At 47.9% G+C, this 20,557-nt stretch overlaps 1 protein-coding gene across 1 annotated transcript in view; it reads right to left on the bottom strand.

The window, feature by feature from the left end:
* Positions 1-20,557, bottom strand: part of ZCWPW2 (zinc finger CW-type and PWWP domain containing 2) — a 1,218,481-nt gene that overhangs the window by 399,861 nt on the left and 798,063 nt on the right. The window contains exon 6 of the mRNA XM_085629962.1: positions 4,710-4,780. Within this exon, the coding sequence (XP_085486088.1) occupies positions 4,710-4,780 (71 nt within the window). The remainder of the gene's footprint in view (positions 1-4,709; positions 4,781-20,557) is intronic.

Here is a 20,557-nt window from a genome sequence, read left to right as displayed (position 1 = left end):
TTAAACGGGATGCAGGGGCCGCCAGGCGCGGGTACTGTAGGGTCACAACTACCGCTCCCCCACTGCCACGCCTGCAAGCGGCCGAGCGGACGCCTCCCAGGCTAGCTCGCAAGCCCTGTCCCCGCTAGGCCTAAGGGAGAATGCAGGCGCGCTAGGGTGCCAGGGCCGGAGTAAAGAGGCCAGGCCCCAGCAGATGGAGAGCGATTATGCAGGGGGGAGGGTTCCGGAGAGACCCGCGCACTGGGCACTCACCGTAGATGGAGATGTTCTCATACGCCTCACAGCTAATCCGGGCCTCAGCGAGTCAGTCGTCAGCACACGCGGCAGGTCAGCACCTACGAGGCCTGGCGCCGCTCTGCCCCTAATCGCCTCACGAAGATTTCACCGCAGCAGGCGCTCTAATTCCCAGAATGGTAGGAACACAAGCTGCCCCATGCAATGCGGGGTTAGCGCATGTCGGGCAGGAGCAGGATATCGCAGAACTGACGGGGATAATGCTGCGGAGCTGGGGATGGTTGACAGTGCTTCAGTGCCGCACGGCCATTGGTCGGCGGCATGGACATGCCCCGCAGCGGTTATGTTAGATGCTGCCAAAGCATTTGACTCCATAAAGTGGAGTTATATGTTCAGGATATTGCGAAGAATGGGGTTGCCTGAGGTCTACTGTAAATGGGTGCATCTGTTGTACACAGACCCTGTGGCGAAAGTCCGGATGGATGGAGCAACATCTGATCCCATACAGAAGATATGCAGGGGCACGAGGCAGGGGTATCCCCATGCTTTTCTCCCTGATGCTGGAGCCGCTGGCATGTATCATTAGACAGCGCCATTGAGGGTCAGCATTACGATTCACACTGCGACCAATCATTATATCGCTGTATGCGGATGACATGGTCCTATTCATTAGGCTGCCCCAGCAGCATCTCACGCCAATTCTCAGTAAATACACCTGATTTGAGCGATTCTCGGGGCTCAGTGTAAATTGGAATAAATCCACTATGGTCCCTCTGAGTGCACCACACTGCACGATCTTGAGTACCCCCTTGAGTGGATCATACAGCCAGTCAAGTACCTAGGGGTATAGGTACATAGGGACACGGAACTGGTAATAAGTGAAAATGTTGGCAAGGCATACAATAAGCAGGAACAACAAGTGACCAGCTGGATAAAATTGTCACTGGCAGATCGGATCGCACTTAAAAAAATGGTAATACTACCAAGAGTTTTGTACCTATTCAGTAATATACCCATTATATTGCCCAGCCAGCTCTTTAAAAACATACGTTCTCAACTGGTAAGGCTTGTGGGGGGGGGGGGGGGAAGCAGCCTCAAGTAGGGTAAGGAACACTCACTCTGGATTACAAGAACGGGGGATTTAATGTACCAGACCTGTACTTATATTATCTGTGTGCTCAAGTGTAATTGAGGCATTACTGGTACAACTCTCATGCATATACTCCACATCTAGTGGTGGAGGATGGAGATGCACAGCCGATCCCATCACGGTGCATTTGACCACATTCCAAACGTGAGATACCCAGAAGGGAAATCAATACAATAGGCTGTACTGTTGCTGCATGGCAGGTCCTAGGTAGTAAGGCCACTAAGCTCCCACTATATGCTCCATTGCTCACGCTAACGCATCGCCCAGCCTTGTCGGTTACACAGGAAGCAGGCATCATGAACACTTTAACACAGGCAGGCATAGAATAAATGCACGATATGTACCCGAATGGTAAATTTCTCACAACTGATGATCTACAATACATAAGTAACAAGATGCCACTGTTCGCGTTCACGTATCATGGACTTAGGGTAGCTGTGAAGGAGCTCTATCCCACATTCCCAGATGAACCGCAGACACTACACACATTGCAGATGCTCTTAGTTAGCCCCACGTGCCACAAATTAGTCACCAAGCTATATAGAGAGGCCAGGGATAAAACAAAACCTGACCCAAATCGTCGTTTGGTCCGCTGGAATGAGAAGCTCCAACCTCAGCTCACACAGGAGGATTGGGAGCACTGCTGCAGACAGAGAAAGTCATTAAGATCGAACTGCAACCTGTGTATAATTCACTTTAAGTATTTACATCAAATGTACTACACACCAGCTAGACTGCACAGGTATGGCATTTGGGATAATGATGTATGTAAGAGATGCAGAATGCATGGAGCAGATTTTATGCACCTTGCGTGGGAATGTCAACAGATACGCGAATTCTGGGTTATGGTGGTTCAATAAATACAGACCATGACAGCTACCACTCTGCCCTCATGTTTGATCGTTAGGTCTGACACAACACTTGAAAGGTAGAGTGGGCAAATTTGTAATCATAGCTTTGTTAATGGCCAAAAGGAGGGTGGCATTGCATTGGGAGGGGGGGAGGGGGGGAGGGGTAAAGCGTCTCCCAAACCAGAGCAGTGGTTACAGGACATGGTATACTGCAAAGAGAACTTGGGACTGTATTCAGAGGAGCTACCAGACGCCTCGCAGCCCAGAGACATATGGGGGCTGCTCACTGAGTATTTAAGGACGAGAGAACATTCTGCACCAGTTTCGGAAGTTAGACGCTTAAATGCTTTACAGTGTATGAATGTAATGCGCCATTATATGTGTGATACTGACGGGAATGCAACATAGTCAGCAAGCTATACTTTTATTGTTGTTGCTATATTGATAACTGCAAAATGATAAATGAAACAAAAAAAACCTACCATTTATTTTACACTGAAATGTGTGGAATTTCAGGCCATTAATGACAACTGATGATTCACCACTGGATCTTGAGGATACAGTGTAGCCTGAAGTCTGGAACTTAGGGCCCGATTACGATGGCGAGTGGACTTTCGCCCAACTGCCACTCTGTAGCAGATGGGGCTGCCATCACGGCGGTTGCAGTGCCTATATTTTGCATTGCAGCGGGTAGTGCTGGTTGCAGCACCCTTTGCAATGCAAAGAAAATGGACACCGTTCATTTCCCTGCACTACGTGGCAGGCACCATGCAGTGTCTGCCACATGGTGCAGGGATCTGTAGGGGGGCACCTATGGCCAAAGCTTAGGGCCAGGGTGGATTGGGGCCCCACTTGGGCCCCCAAAGTCTCTTTCCACCTGCCTGTTCATGGCGGGTTAACCGCCATGAATAGGAGAGCGGAAAGGGACATCGTGACCCATACGGCGGTGCTTGGTAGACACCGCCACCATTGTAGTGAATGCGAGGCCCTCCACTGCACCAGTGGGTTCAAGAAGCCTGTCGGATGCGTGGCAGTCGGGCTTTCTATCCGCCATCCTTCCACCCGCCATTATAATATGGCGTGCGGAAAACATGCAAATGATGGCGGTGAGACCGACACTGACAGGCTGTCGGTGGCAGTCTAACCGTCATCGTAATCAGCCCCTTAGTTCTGATAAAAGGAGTTGAGCTTGTCCATATAAATATCAAGTCAAATGCTGAGTATCCTAGAACTCCTCAGTACAATCTAATGCCTCAACCGATAGCTGGGATTATTCCATAGACTGAGTCAATGATACAGAAAGGCATCTTGAGAAAGATAATAGAAAGTGTATATAGTGCTTAAAACCAGCAGAGCAACATGATGTGCCGAAATTCTGCCGCTCGCATAGTTTTTATGGAACTCAGGAGTAATACTCTGCAAGTTCCACCCACACTTAATTTTTAACTTGCTAGTAGGCTGCTGTCTTCCTTTTGCATATGAGTTATCATGTTTCTTGTTAGCTAGAGAAAGACTTAGGGACTTAGGGGCGAGCTAGACTCGTATTGGCGCGGTGGTGGCAGTCTTGCAGCCGCTCCATTACCACTCAAGTGGCCCAGAGGCACCTACATGCTTGGCAGGACCGGCACCACAGTGGAAAATCCTGCCATTGACTTAAAAAGTCATAATAGGGCAGGCGGTCTGCACACAGGTCTGGCAGTGTAGCAGCGGGGCAGTCCCACCGCCGCACCATCAAACTCGTTATAGGGCCTTTATTGTTTGTATTAGACGACTGACAGTGAGGCCTGTGGGGAGGAAGCTGGCAGCAACTTGGAGAAATATTGGTCAAAAGAGGCCTTCTATTAGCTGTGTATCAGGATGGTGGGGTGCTTAAGGCTGATCACTGCAGCCCCAGTTTCAATGAGATAGGAACTGAACAAGGGTATGTCGACTCCCACCAATTTGGTTGGTTCTTGGTGATGAGAAGAGAGATATGGATGTTTTTGAAGTTACTGTTATATTTAATTGGTGTTTCCACAGCTAGTTAGGCAGATTTCACCTTGACTAGACATTAATCTCAGCCTCTGGTAATAACTCGCATTCCGGTTCATAATTGTTTTTTATCCTACCATGCCACCTCAGAAAGGAGTGAGCATATGCAATTCAGACTTTGCCCTGCTGAAACAGGAACAATTCAGCTTGAAATGCCATGTCAAGTCCACTTCGAACTAGAACACAAGCAAACCCAGATTGCTGTCAGTGAAGTACAGCTTGAGTGCTGTGCCTGAGTGAGCACTGGATATGGCCAAGTTCATATTTACGTTTTTCACTATAACATTATTTCACTGTTAAGATTTCTTCATAACAATATATACAATGTATGTAAGAATCTTGTCAATGCTCTACCTCAACTGCACATACTAGTATGTAAATTAGACCGAATAAAAATAATGTGGTTAAGTATTTCATGAAAGAAAATACATTCTTATAAATACCCATATTTTCTTTTGAGAGGATGTATGTCTCTTCTTCTAGTTCATAAACTCGGTAATTCACTATTTGATTGCTGAAAAAAGTGAATATTTCATTAAAGTAAAGTGTTGACTACTAGTACTTAGAAATAACTGAGAAACTGAGAAAACATCAGAAAAAAAAGAGCACAACATTGAAAACAGGTTACTGTTACAATATCATATGGCAAAATACTCAGCTGTAATTCTTCTGCACAGAAACTCTAGTAACTAACAAAAACAAAATGCTTAAATATGCTCCTACTCCAGCAAAATCAGCCACCATTATTGCAGTTCCAGCTAAGAGCTTAAGAACAGGCAATCGGTATAGAACATACAGTACAACCAAAATTCAGTAAGACAAAGGGTTAAGTTCAGCAATAGATCAAGATACTAAGTACATCACTGCTCTAGTGTTACAATGGCTCAGACGTTTCGAGATATACGAGGCATCTGAAGGCACGGAGCTAAGGGGACGGCCTGGACTCATTACAGTAGGGGCAGCTCAATTACCTAAAGGTTCTCTTCAGGAGTTTGGGCACAATACAGTACTGCAACTTCCAATCGACTGCACTCCGTATGTTAATGTGTTAGAGTTTATACCCACACTGTATGTTATTGTGTTGGAATCTGTGCGCCCCTCTTTCTAGCTCGAAAATAGAAGAAAAGGACCTAAAGTATCAGGCTTGAATTGGATAAATTCTAATGTAAGTCGCTATGAGGACTTATTTGGTGAGATCATTTTGGTGAGAAGGGTGGGATGGGTGGGAATTGGCCAAAAGAAAAGCATTGTGACTATGTTGTGATTAACTTCAGGAACAACAGCAACTGTGAAAGATTTGCTGTGTTATTTGAATTACCTCACTTTATTGTTGTGAAGAATTCATGCTCATCCCTTAGGTTACTTTTATAAACATGAGGATCTGTCTTCTGTTACAGAAACCGTAATCAGGGCATCTAGGGCCCCTCACTTTAATGTCCCAACTGCAAATTGATTTACTCTTTTGAAGGATATTGCAGATATTGACTGACATGAGAACTGTAAAATAGGTTATGGTACCACCTATGAGGCATTTAGGGGAAGAGTTCATCTGAAGGTTCTGCATGTTTTTTAAACCTTTGCCGCCCGTCTCTAATACAAAGGGGGAAGGTGATCTCAGTGGCATCAAAATTCTATTCTGGAAAATAGACGGAGCTTGATCAAAGTAATATAATACAGACTGGTAACATTTTATCTCAGACTACGATGGGGCCGATTCCGATTCCGGCAGCAAAACGAACCGACCGACACGGACCCGGACCGGATACCGACCGACACGGACCAGCGCCGTACGACTCGTGCAGTACGATGCAACGCGAGTGAATTACAACCGACACGTACGGAATACAAGCCGTACGACCGAGCCGTAGGGAAAATAGTGATCGGGCCGGAAAACCGACGCGATTTTCACCGACCGACATGAACCCAGAATGAACCCGACCGACCCGTACCCGCGATGTCCGATCCGCACAGTACGATGCAATGCGTGTAAAACCAGACGACTCGCACGGAGACCAAGCCGCTAGACCGACATGCACAGACAACCGGGTCCACAAGCAATAGAGACCTTCGCGACCGACGCGTATGAAACACAGAAGATAGGCAGCGTGAACGAGGTGGAGAAGCCTGCACGAGACAACAGCAGCGTCCGTTTCCGTCAGATGAACGTCTCCTTCATGCCTAGAAAACCCAAAGGAAAAAAGACAAAAAAACAAGCAATGACAAAGCCAATAAATATCCACAAAAAAAAACTGGGACAAAGACAAACCCACAACTGCACCTATATAAAGGGCATCAATCACTACCATGATCCTTTGCAAATAGGAGACACAGCCAGCAGCAAACACCATCACACAGCAACCACAGACACACTCACAACTCACCCATCACACAACTCACACACCATTAGCACCTCACCAAAAGCACTCACACATACAGCTAGCTAAATGAACACTAACCCACCCTCACGTGCACCCTCACACACACATCCCTCACCACCACCACCCATCACCATGCCCCCAAAGAAGAATCCAAAGTTCACAGATAGTGAGTTAGAAGTGCTGGTAGACGAGATCATCAGAGTAGAGCCACATTTGTTTGGGACATTGGTCCAAAGGACCCCCATGTCACAGAAAACCAAGATGTGGGCGAGGATTGTGGACAAAGTGAACGCTCAAGCAAAAGCAAGGCGCACAAAGGACGATATCCAGAACAGGTGGTATGACGTGCGCAGGAGGGTCAAGAAACTCATCAAAAAAGATCACGCCCTGAGTCAGTGCACCGGCGGTGGCCCTCCTGCCAAACCAGTCTACTTCAGGACCTGGGAGGAGAAGGTGGGGGACATCCTACCACCAGAGAGCGTCCATGGCCTAACAGACATACCAGAGCCTGGTGAGTACACAAACAACATACCCAGGATTGTGTGGCAAGGGGACAGTGAAACCATGCACCGCAAGCAAAGCTACAGTAACCAATAGATAATCATACCAAGATGTGTATGCCAGTCAGACAAGCACAATACCTGCCATCTCACAGTGACTTGGAACTGTGTCATGACATGCACCAACCTACAAACAAATAGAGCAAGCCAGTGGCACAAAGCTAATTAGATACTGCCAGACAGTTTGCTACCACAAACACACTACCTCACAGTGCAGCTGACTGACAGGAAGGAATAGTGGGGATGCAGGTGAAGAGAGTGTATCCAAAAGCATGATGGGGCCTGTAGTCACAGATAATGCTCCATCTCCTGATTGGCCCATCAAGACCTCTCTGAAACATGCCCACATCACAGGGAGTGGAAAATGACTGACAAGATGGCTGACACTGGGTCCTGCTGTGGGGAGCACAAGGCCCTGGCAGGGGTTGTGTGCAAATCAGAAGCAGGACACCACTGCCTGACATCCTGAAAGACAACTTGCACGCCCTACAATGGAAGCACGTTTCATGATGGGAAGGAGGACTGACAGCCCTGACCATACTTACCAACAAGTGGAGACACCCCCCCCCCCAACAACCTAAACTCCACACAACTCACTGGGTAGAATGCATTGACCCACACCTCAGTGAAATATCAGCAAAAGATACCCCGTACTGGGTGCTGCTGTGTGAAGCACAGGGGCTCTCTTTGGACTTGTAGCCAAACACCAGGATTTCACAGTCAGCCATCTTGCCATTGCTGTCACACCCCCTCACAGGGAAGCAGAGTCAAGAGGAAGGAAGTATGGGCATGCTGGGAAGGGGAGTGTAGCCAAGAGTATGATGGGAGTCGCAGTCACAGACAATCTACACCCACCCACATGGCCCAGCAAGCATACACTGAACCATGCTCGCCTCACAGGGAGTGGGAAGGGACTGACAAGATGTCTGACACTGGGCTCTGTTGTGGGGAGCACAATGCCATGCTGGGAAATGGGCAACAACAAACACCAGGATTTCACAGTCAGCCATCTTGCCATTGCTGTCACACCCCCTCACAGGGAAGCAGAGTCAAGAGGAAGGAAGTATGGGCATGCTGGGAAGGGGGGGGGTGTAGCCAAGAGTATGATGGGTGTCGCAGTCACAGACAATCTACACCCACCCACATGGCCCAGCAAGTTCTAACTGAACCATACTCACCCCACAGGGAGTGGGAAGGGACTGACAAGATGTCTGACACTGGGCCCTGTTGTGGGGAGCACAAGGACATGCTGGGAAATGGCCAACAACAATATCAAACTCTGTCCGTGACAAGCTGGGAAAAAGCAGTGTATAGGCAGGCATCTGTTCGAAAAGTAGAAAATGTCATGTTTGTGAATCATCGATGCATGTAGAAACATAACTCACATTGTGTGTCTCTTCCAAACACAGGTGGTACTGGGCACCCAGCACCAAATGATGAGGATTCCTAGTCCCAGACTCTGGCGGACACTGAGCTCTCTGGTTTGACTCTGTCTCTGTCCTCTTCGGATGACGACGACCAACCTGGCCCCTCCGGTGTGAGGCATCATGCAGCACCAGCAGCATCAACATTTGCACCCCCTGTACCCACGCCTCCAGCATCTGGAAACCGACAGGGCACCCCCGCCAACACGGACAGACCAAGGCCACTGAACACCCACAGCACAGGGACACAGGACCCACCGGAAACTACAGCAATCACCACCAGCAACACCACCCAAGGGGTCCCAGTGTCACCTGTGCGTCTTGCCGCTGGTCCTGCCCTTGAGGATAGGGGTACTGGGAGGGGTGGGAGGCAGAGGGCGCGCCTTGCAGAGGGGTCTGGACTGCATGATGACCCCCACCTGGCACGCATCATAGATGCGTACGAGGATAGCACCAGAGGATTTGGCCAGGTAGTGGGGATCCTCAAGGACATGCAACAGGAGCAGGTTGCCCACCATGCCTGCATGGAGGCCAAGTGGGATGCCCTTACTGCGGTGCATCGGGACATACTCCAGTGCCTCCGCCAGATCAACACAAACCTGTCCACACCTCCCTGTGTGGCCACAACATCTTTCGCAACACCATCTGCTAGTGCCACAGGGAGGGAGGAGGATTCTGGCGGAGAGTCCCCTGCACCGCAGAGGCCTGTACCTGAGGATCCCCCCCCCCCGGAAGAAGAGGGGTCATCCGAAGAAGGACATGTGAGAGGCAGATGTCCCAGCACATCCCCCAGGGCCTCTAAACCTGTTCTGGACAATGTTCTTTGTGCTCAACCCGTTCACCTTGTCCAATCGCACACAACTCGCCCACATGACATGGAGGGTTCATGTTGGGCCAATGTAGCAGATGACTGTGGACTTTACTCTGGACATTTCATCTACCAGCACTTCCAACTCTAATGTGAACTTTGGATTCCAAAAACAATGTACAGCACCCACCATCCTGTGCACTTCCCTCACACATGTTTGAAAATAAACTCACCAGTACACCATACTTGCCTCTGTTGTGATTCCAACTTGTCATGTGTCAGGGAGATGTCGATCTGCTACACAACACAATGAATGCCACATACTGCAACAATGTGACCAACGTAAGGTGAGTAATGGTGATGTGACACATGTGAGGGAGACACACCACTATGGCACCACAACACATACTCACCATGGCCATGTTACTCATCCCACACAATGATGTTGACCTGAAACACATTGGCATGCACAGACACAACACCAGTCAGTGGTAACAAGTCCACAGGTGAGGTAAGCAGATGTCAGTCAGATGTGGGAAGACAGACAACGCACATAACAAAGCGTAGCACATATTCATTACACATCAGCAACACGTTTATTCCACAATAGTTGCACGGTAATTCTATGTAACAGTGGACTAGGGGTGGGCGGAATTTGCGTAATCGCGTTACGCAAATCTCCGCGAAACGGCAAAAAATCTCCGCGAACACGCAGAAATTCCGCGAACACGCGGAATTGCTTGTTCGCGATACTTTTTTCCTGTTCGCGATCGCTGTTTGCGTGCTCGGGGTGAAATATCTCGCGAACACGCATATTGAGACCGCGAACAAGCAAAAAATTTCGCGAAGTCACGTAACGCAGATTTTTGGGCAATTTCGCGTTCTCCGCGGAACGCGAAATTACCCAAATTCCGCAAATTCCGCGAGCGGAACGGAATTTGCCGCCCAGGCCTACAGTGGACACACGCTCACAAAGTGTTGGGGAATTGAAGTCCAGGGATGTGTGGTACATCAGTTGATGGGAATTGACAACTTCCACACTGGTGTTGGATTCTGGGTGTTGGGGGTCAGTGTTAATCAAACACCCTGAGAAGGACAGACACAAGACACAGTCAAAAGCACAGCAGAACAGGAGAGAAATGCAATATACATGCACAAAACATGTCGCAAGAAACCTACACAAAAACAAGTTAGCAGTGCTACCCTGTTGTGAAGTACACACAACCTGAATGGACACATCACTGCACGCATCCAGTCAAGTGGCACACAGACACACTCAGACAGCAACAGAGCTGCCACAACACATTCCAGGCTACCTCCATACATTGACATAACAACCCTGGAAAGTCACATTCAGGTGAAGAAGTTGTTGATGAGCTGTGAGCGGACGTCACCATCATGCTCATCATCACTGGCATCTTGGCCCAGGCTGGGATCCTTCACAGGTGCCGGAGGTTGGTCATCGTCATCGTCATCCTGTATGAGAGGCATCTCCTTCCGCACTGCCATGTTGTGTAGCATGCAGCATACAAGGATTATTTTGCACACCTTTGCAGGCTCATATGGGAGGGCCCCTCCGGTCTTGTCCAGGCAGCGAAAGCGGCTTTTCAGGAGGCCGAATGTCCGCTCAATCACCCTCCTGCTCCGACCATGTGCCTCATTGTAGCGCATCTCAGCTGGTGTCACAGGGTTCCGGAGGGGTGTCAGCAACCACGGCATGTTGGGGTATCCGGAGTCACCTGCACACACAAAAATGAACAATTAGCTGAGTTTTGTAGGAGTGCGGAATACAAAATTCACAAACACACACAATCATAAACAGTCAGTACACACCGACAAGCCAGGCCTGCTGAGCTGGCATCTGTGACATCAGCGTTGCAATGCGACTACTCCTCATAATGTAGGCATCATGCGCAGAACCAGGGAACCGTGCACACACATGTGTGATAGACATGTCAGCAAGACATACCACCAGAGCATTGATGGAGTGGTAGTGCTTCCTGTTCCGGTATGCCTGCTTATGTGCCTGTGGTGGTATCAGGGCCACATGTGTCCCATCAATAAATCCGATGACGTTCGGCATCCTCCCTAGTGTATAAAAGGCATCCTTTATTTCAGGGAGTTCAGCTGGGCTAGGGAACTTGATGTACAAGTCTAGGAAATGCAACATCCCCTCCAAGACATCGCGTAGCACCCGACTAAACATCGCTTGCAACATACCACCCGCAGTAGCCACAGTGTACTGGAAGGTACCAGTAGCAAAGAAGTGCAGGGCTGCCATCACCTTCACCTCTGGGGTCAGTGCTGTAGGGTATGTCTGGCCAGGTAGCAGATGTGGCGCCAACTGCTCCACCAACTCCTCAATCAGTGGCCTGGTGAAGCGGACCGTCTGATGCAGTCGCGTTCCTGCATGGTTGCAAGGTCTGGGAATGGTCTATGGACAGCTGGTGCCTTGCAATACAGAGATGCACAAAGGAAGATTGTCAGTTCATCCACCCATGTGGCCATGACCAGGTTCAATATCACAAGATAGATCATGACATTACACACTGTACTGAGGTGTGTGCTGTTGGGCATGGACACATATGTCACCTACATGACCATCACCTCACATCTCAATTCCACATGTCCACATGAGTCCCATGTAGTGCAATGGCCAATCATCTGGCTGTGTCACCCAACCTATGTACTGCTGCGACGTTCCAAACACACACCACAGTGACAAGTGAGGCCTGATGTCTCCCAGGCATCACAGATCTTTGCCATGCAGAAACCCAGGGTCCCTGCATTGCCACATCGACACTGGCATGGACATAGCGTATCACGTACACACCACAAGGCAAGCGTAAGTCCCACAGGTAGAGGCAACTGTTGTTCCTGCAGGCCCTACATGTACGTCTCTTAGACACACACACACCATCAAGGTTGATGCATATACCACATGGATGTGGAGACTGTCACCCATTGGGCACATTTGATCAGACACATCTGAGACACAACATGCACACAGACTGTGGTTGCACATCAGTATTGTGGCTACAGGTCTCACTGTGACGTACATGCCATTACCCCCTGGACTCAGGATATATATGTGACATGCCCCAAACATATCCAACATGAAACTATGTCCGTGACTCATGCCCATTACTGTACAATTGCACATCACTGTGGTAATGTGCACAACACACAAAGGATTCTGCCACCATGTACACGTGCACAACCTGGGAGTGGCTTCACAAAAGTGCCACCTAGCAAACCAGATGTGGCCCCCCCCAAACACCCAGGTAATGCAGCCTTACATGCCATGGGACACTGTGTGGCCAATGCTGTAGTGTGATGGGTGTGCACAGGTGTCCCTGGCTAGTAATTGTGTGTTGAATCCGTAGAATAGTCACACCAATGAGGTCCGACGTGGGTGACAATGCGTACGCATTGCACGGTTTATGACCGAGCCGTGCGTACGCTTTGTCATTGAATGCAATGAGGTCTGACGCGGTTGACAATGTGTACGCATTGCACGGTTCATGACCGAGCCGTGCGCACGCTTTGTCATTGAATGCAATGAGGTCCGACGCGGGTGACAATGCGTACGCATTGCACGGTTCATGACCGAGCCATGCGCACGCTTTGCCATTGACTGCAATGAGGTCCAACGCGGGTGACAATGCGTACGCATTGCACGGTTTATGACCGAGCCGTGCGTATGCTTTGTCATTGAATGCAATGAGGTCCGACGCGGGTGACAATGCGTACGCATTGCATGGTTCATGACCGAGTCGTGCGTACGCTTTGTCACTGAATGCAATGAGGTCCGACGCGGGTGACAATGCGTACGCATTGCACGGTTCATGACCGAGCCGTGCATACGCTTTGTCATTGAATGCAATGAGGTCAGACGCGGGTGACTATCATGCATACGCATCGGGCAGGCATGGTCCGAGACAGGCGTACGCCTTGGCCATTGAATCGTATGGAGATGGGTGCATGTGTATTTTCAAAATACACATGCACCATGACAGTCCGTTGCACCCATTGGCTCCGGACTGTCATGGAGACGGATGCGAGTTGTGCACTTGAAATTCAGTTGGATGCCTACAACAATGTTGCAATTTCAAGTGTTTCATGAAGGTGAAGATTTGAACAATTCGGATGGCATGTATGAGTCGTACATTTAAATGGATTGGCCAGATTCATAGAATGCAACCGTGTTGGACCTATCACTTTGGACACATGGCACAGATTCTGCCTCTGCAGCACAGATATAAGGCTGGCTGGACCCCAGAGAGCTCACTTGCCTGCACTACATGCTACTGGACCACATCCCTGCGGCCACTGCTGCTGTCTCTGCATCCGCTGGCTCCTTCTATGGCACGTACTCTGGAGAGGGCCCCAGCCTTCACTGAGGAGGAGAACCAGGCCCTGCAGGACAGGCTCCTTCCACAATACAGCAAGTTGTATGGGAAACCAGGGGAGCAGGTGAGTGTGCAGTCCACTGCCTTCCTAATTATGCATGTTGTCTGACTAGCAGTACTAGCAGTGTGTACACCAGTGGCAAGCATTCTCATTGACTACTTTCATCCCCCAAAGTGTGTAGGTACATGTAAGGAACAGGTGTCCTGCTGCTAAAGTGCATTAGTGCAAGCTTAAACTATCCAGGCATTGTTAACATGTCAGACATGCAGGTGATTTTTCCTTCCCCATGGTTGCACTACCTGTGTAACTCATTTCCCTTTGTGATGATAACATGTATATCCAAATGTGTGCAGCACAAATCTGGGGCATGTGTGTGCTAGACCTGGCACCTTGGCGTGAGTTTCCCTTCCACTTTTTGCTGATGTGCCTCATGTGTTTTGTTGGTGTTAGCTGCTCAGGGCACTGTGCCACTGCCAATCAGTGCCACAGTGCAGGTGCTCCCTATGAAAAGTGTATACATTGATTGGTGTCCATGTTTGGCTTATTTGGTTTACTATCAGCCCCTAGTAAAGTGCACCAGGAGTGCCAGGGCTTGTAAATGCAAATGCTGCTGGTGGGCCTGCAGCACTGGTTGTGCCACCCACAGAAGCGGCCTAGTGAAATGTGCCTAGGGTCTGCCATTGCAGAACCTGCATGCAGTCTGGTACTGTCATGCTGACTGCGCAAGTGCACCTACTTGCCAGTCCCTAAACCTTCCCTTAACTGCATATTAGTCACCCCTATGGTAGGCCCAAGGGCAGGGTGCATTGTAGGCATAAGGTAGGACATGACCTGATGTGTGTGGCATGTCCTAATAGTGAATTACAGCCATTTTAGTTTTTCACTATTGAAGGCTACCTGCTCTCCATAGGCCAGAATGGGCTGCTGGAATTATTACACTCTATAATCCCAGCGGACTCAGAGAGCATGATAGAAAGACAAGTTTAGTATGCCTGAACTCAGAATAATAAAATACTTCTTTTAGTAAAGTTTATTTTAATATCGTGTGTTTGTAAATACTACTTTTAGAAAGTTAGTATTTACTTGCTTAGCCATTTCAGTCCGCCTCTGCTTTGTGTGTGTGTGTGCTGCCTAGTTTCAGTGAGGTTTGCAAAGACCTAGGTTTGCTTACACAAGAACCTGTAGCTTGAGAGATATTTTGATTCACAACAGACCCAAGAAAAAGGTCAATCCATCACAAACTACTCTCTGGGGTTTACCACCTGTAAAAGGACATTTCCCCTGCGGCATGTGTACTGTCTGTGAATTCACCACAACTACCAAGGAAGTTACACTACGTTCCAATTTCAAATGGAATATCCAGAAGCATACTAACTGCAACACCAAACAGTGTATCTACTTGATTACTTGCCCTTGTGATTTACAATACATAGGCATGACTATGCGTTCAGTCAAAACCCGCATAATTGAACATAGGAGCAACATACGGTGCCAACGCACCACTACTAAACTCTACAGATATTTCATGGAGGCTCACCACTCCCCTGATTCACTACATTGGGTCATATTGGAATCCCACATTCAGATTTCCAAAGCTTCTCTATTCAGGCTTGAACAGAGATGGGTACATAGACTATCATGCCACACTGAAGGTCTCAATGATGACATCCCATGGAGTACCCTATCTTAACTTGGATCCTGAGTTTGACCCCCCTGAAAATGATATTTATACTCCTGAACCTCTTCAAGTTTTTGCATACACCAGCACCAATATACCAGTGCCAGGTACTCTCACTTTCATTGAAGGGAATTACTCGCCCATGTCGCTACAAATGGCCTTATTATTAGTAATTTTCCACTTTGTCACTGTACAGCGTTTCCACTACCTCCTATTTCACCTCTCCATCACACTGAGATAGTGAGCAGTTTTACGCTATCATGTGGTTTAGTACTCATGTGAATTCAATGTGGAGACTTCGAATAATACAATGACTTTTTGCTACACATCACGCGACTTTAACAAGCAGCGATTTTACATACCCCTGCATAATCATGCTCCTTACATCTAGATAGCGAGTAGTCTAGTCATGTATTAGAACCACCCAGACGCTCCAATGAGACGATAGATCCTGTGTCTTAAGATTAGATGCCACAGCGTCGCTCTACACTACTCTGGACAAACTTTAGGTACCCTATGAGGATCCCCTTCCAATACGGTCGCGTAGCAGCTCTACGCTTCTGTTTTTTACCGTTGTCTAGCAACTTGAAACGTCATCACGTAACGTAAGATAAGTGTCACCTCTAACCACTTGTGATTTGCTCTGCATGCCCAATGAGGATCTCCTCCCATTACGGTCGCATAGCATCCCAACGCTTCTGTTCATTTCCGTTGCTTAGCAACTTGATACGTCATAACGTTATGTCAGTTTAGAGGCCACAGAGTCACTTTAAACGGCTAGTGATTTACTTTACGTACCAAATAAGGATTTCCTCCCTACACGGTGCGTAACAACCCCTACGCTTCTGTTTGCCTTTCATTGCCTAGCAACTTGAAATGTCACAACGTAACGTGACGGCGCAACCATACATGTCACGGTGTACTTCCATGCAGAGTATATCTTGCCGCGGCGGCTTACACTGCTTACCACCCCGGTCCCTGGCGGTTTGGGTAGGTCTTCCGGCAAAGCGTACATTCACGCTGGTGAGTACAGTATCCAGTATCTGACCCCAACTCCCCAAGCAACACTTGCTTGCTGGCGATCGATACCTGTCATGCATTTCTCTCCCCTAACTGATCTTGTCAGTTTCCGTGTGCCTCGGCAAACCCCGTGTCCAGGGCTCCGGTTCCGACTTGCTCTCACGTTAGCTTGGGCTTGGTTTGGGTTGACTGTATCGACTTCCCAGCATTCGGTTGAGACACTTACTTCTACATCCAGTGTGTTAGCGTGACCATAAACCATTTTTACTTATTTTACTTATTGTACTTCTGGTACTTTCCCATTTTTTACAGGACCCAATCGGTGTCCTTTTAACAGCCGCCAGCACCGTTGCTAGTACTTCTAGTTAACGGACTAGGTGAGTGTGTCCTTGTGTCGTCAATGGAGCATTACCAGCTAATTAGCGGTTGTATACGTAACCCTCCCTCACAACCCCCTCCTCCCACCTCCACATGGCACTTTGAGGCATTGCACTACAATTAACTCGTTTTAAACCAACTCTAGCACGGTGATTTTTACTACACCATTCTTCAAATATTATGTACAGAACGAAGAGATTGTGTTGTTATATTCATTACTATTTCATTGTATCTCTACAGGTCAGAGACCTAGGACGTGGGATGTTGAATTCAAGGTACCACGTAATGTAGACAGTTTTTTGATCCTGATGAATTGCCCAGATCCTCCTGACATAGATGGCAAGAAACATGTTGATCTTCTAGAGTAGAGCCTTACGTCTAGACACCTCACTTCTAGTACCTAGCCACTCTACACCAATTTTAATAGGGTAGTTTACCTTCTGAATAAAGCATCAATTAGGACTAACTGACCCTTTTTACTTCACTCTCTGCTACATCCAATTACACCAGGCCCCCCACCCCCAAGCACCTATCGGCAGGAACAAAAGATCCCCGATAAAGAGCCCCGGTTTCGGGAGCCCGTCAAGGATTGCAGCGCCGACTTGACGAGGGGCATTGCTCATATGATGAAGCATAACACCTAGCTTGCTGGGTGTGTGAGAGCTCTAGTTCCACCAAGGGAATTTCCCTGGCTTTCCATTTGGATTCTTCCTGATAACCAACGGGTGGTTAAGCCTCTATTTCCACCGCCTTCCTTATCTCTTCCCTCCTGTACACGAGGAACTCTGTACCCTTTTCGGTAATAGTGTTTTGGGGTATGTACATTGGACCTCTTTAAACAATACCCCCGGTCCCTCCTTTTGGATTATAGTCTTAGCGGGGGTAACCCCCGTGGGACAATATTAAGAGGCTACCAGCGGACTAGCAATTCTAGCCAGCCTGGACCCATTCCTTGTTCCGTTTCCCCTCCCCTCCTTCTCTATGGACAACCAAGGCCTTAGCTTCGGAGATGAAGTAGTCTCCGACATACTTGATAGAATACCATCCCTTCTTGGCCATGATGGCAGTTCTGCATCAGGTTCTCAGTCAGACGATTGGAACTCACTGACATCATTGAAAAGAGAGTGGTTGAAAATAACTCTACATGGCGCTCTCATGACCGAATATCTACGTGCTAATATCGCACCGACAGGATTGATTGTTAACAACTTCCCCAGACTATTCCTTGATGATGCAACCTTTAAAAAGGAGTGGTCCCTAATTGCATGGAAATGCACCAGGGACCTTCTAGTACTCATCATCAACACAGCGAGATGTCTAGCAGAGGCTCTCCTTGTTAGAATACAATTTGCGGAAGGAGCACTCAAAACTACCATTCTGATCACAGCATATAAGAGTAAGCTTGCTGAGATCAATGCGGAAATCTCTGAGAATAAGGAATACCTTATGAGACAAAAAATAGCCAAATTACAGAAGATATCCAAAAATTCGACAAGGATAAAGTATATCCTTATCTAAGGTCAGACTACACATCGGTTAAGAATAGTTATTCTTCTGATGACAATTCAGACAGAAGAAGTTCTTCTGACAGTAACTCCAGTACGGGTAGCTGGGGCAGTAACACTGGCCGACGTAACCAGCGCACCAACTATCACTACAATGTCCCCACTTTTCAGGGACCCCCTTTATTTCCGGGACCTCCACCACCCCCTTACTGGAAATACCAACCATTTCAACAAGGACCTCCTCAATACTTTAACAATGGACCCGCTTTTTTAGACAGAGGCTGGGGAAGAGGAAGAGGTCGCAACAGAAAAGGTCCACAGAAGCAGGTCCATTGGCAGGACCCTCCTACGGGAGGGATGGACACAAGGAGCAAAACTCTGAACAAGAAAAACTAGTAGTTAACCTATCACAACGTGGTCTCTCTGACCCCGAGACATCACTACTACAGAAGGGGTTAGGCTTTGTACCCACTCCTAAAGTTGATAAGTTCAGGGATGTCTGTGAGGTCCAGAAATTGTTCCGTAAAATAAGACTACGATCATACTTTATGGATAAACCATGCAACCAGGAGGATGACTCGGGATTGAGCAACCCGTCCACCTTTACACCCCATAATGCTATGATCCCGGTCGAGATTCTTACTTTTGAGAAGGCGGTATTGAAGGATCTTGCCTTGTTACCTTCCCCCACCCCTTTTTACAACTTATCCAAGACCGAGACAGAAACGGCGAATGCTCTCGCCAGAGACAAATCCATAATCATCAAACAGGCTGACAAGGGTGGGGCAACCGTGATCCAATCTAGAGTAGATCATGATGAGGAATGCAAACGACAACTCAACAACGACAGATATTACGCTCCCATCACTATTGACCCCACCTCTCGCCTCAGTAACACCATCTCCATACTAGTACATGAGGCACTTACCAACGGGTGGATAAACAAAAAAGAAGCTGCTTTCTTAAATGCTACAGAGCCTAGGACCCCCTACTTTTATACCTTACCCAAGATACACAAAGGTATTACTCCGGTTCCAGGGCACCCCATAGTTTCGGGGATTGGCTCAATACTTGAGCCATTGTCTAAATTTGTCTATCACTTCCTGCAACCCTTGGTGAGGAACATACCATCTTTCATTAGAGATACAACTGATGTCCTCAAAATGATTGATTCAATAGAGGACCCTAGTCGCATTGATTTGCTCATAACCCTTGACGTAGAGGCCCTCTCCACTAATATTCCCCAGGGGGACACCCTTACAGTAGTAGAGGCAGCCCTGAACTCTTTGGATTGGACTTCCCCTACTCCAGTCACATTTATAATGGACCTTGCATCCATAGCACTAACTGAAAATTTCTTTGAATATCAAGGGCAGCTATACCATCAATGCCAAGGTACTTCGATGGGGAGTACCTTTGCCCTTAGCCTGGCCTGCTTGTATATGGCAACTTTTGAAAAAGAAATCATCAACACTGACGTAATCCGTTTCACCAGCACCTAGTACTTTGAAAACGGATCATTGACGATGTTTTAATTTTCTGGAATGGTCCAACTGATATAACACCTTTGTACAGTGGATCAACCAGCAGAACCCATTCTTGAAATTCTCCCACACCATCTCGGACACGACAGTTGCATTCCTGGATCTGAACATTAAGCTATCGGAGGGACAGCTCTCGACAAGCTTATACAAAAAGCCCACAGATCGTAACAGCCTCCTCCTATACCAAAGCCATCATCCTAAAGCCCTGCGAGATAATCTTCCCGTGGGGCAATTCCTACGTATCAGACGTAATTGTACATCTACTAATGATTATAAAGTAGAAGCTGCCTCTCTAGCCACCAACCTCAAGACTAGGGGTTACCCTCCCAAGGTGATTAAGGATTCAATGAAGAGGGCTCTTAACAATCCTAGAGAGTCCCTTCTAGAAGTACATCATAAACCACCTGAAGATGTCATGACATGCCTCACTTCCTTTACACCTAACTCCGCACCGACTAAGAAAATCATTCTAAAACACTGGGGGAATCTCAATACAGGTGATTTACAGATACCAAGACCTAGGTTTGCTTACACAAGAAACTGTAGCTTGAGAGATATTTTGATTCGCACCAGACCCAAGAAA

The sequence above is a fragment of the Triturus cristatus genome, chromosome 10, assembly GCF_964204655.1.
Source record: "Triturus cristatus chromosome 10, aTriCri1.1, whole genome shotgun sequence".
Classification (NCBI taxonomy): Eukaryota; Metazoa; Chordata; class Amphibia; order Caudata; family Salamandridae; genus Triturus; species Triturus cristatus.
The sequence above is the reverse complement of the archived record's forward strand: the minus strand, read 5'-3'. Positions and strand labels throughout refer to the sequence as shown.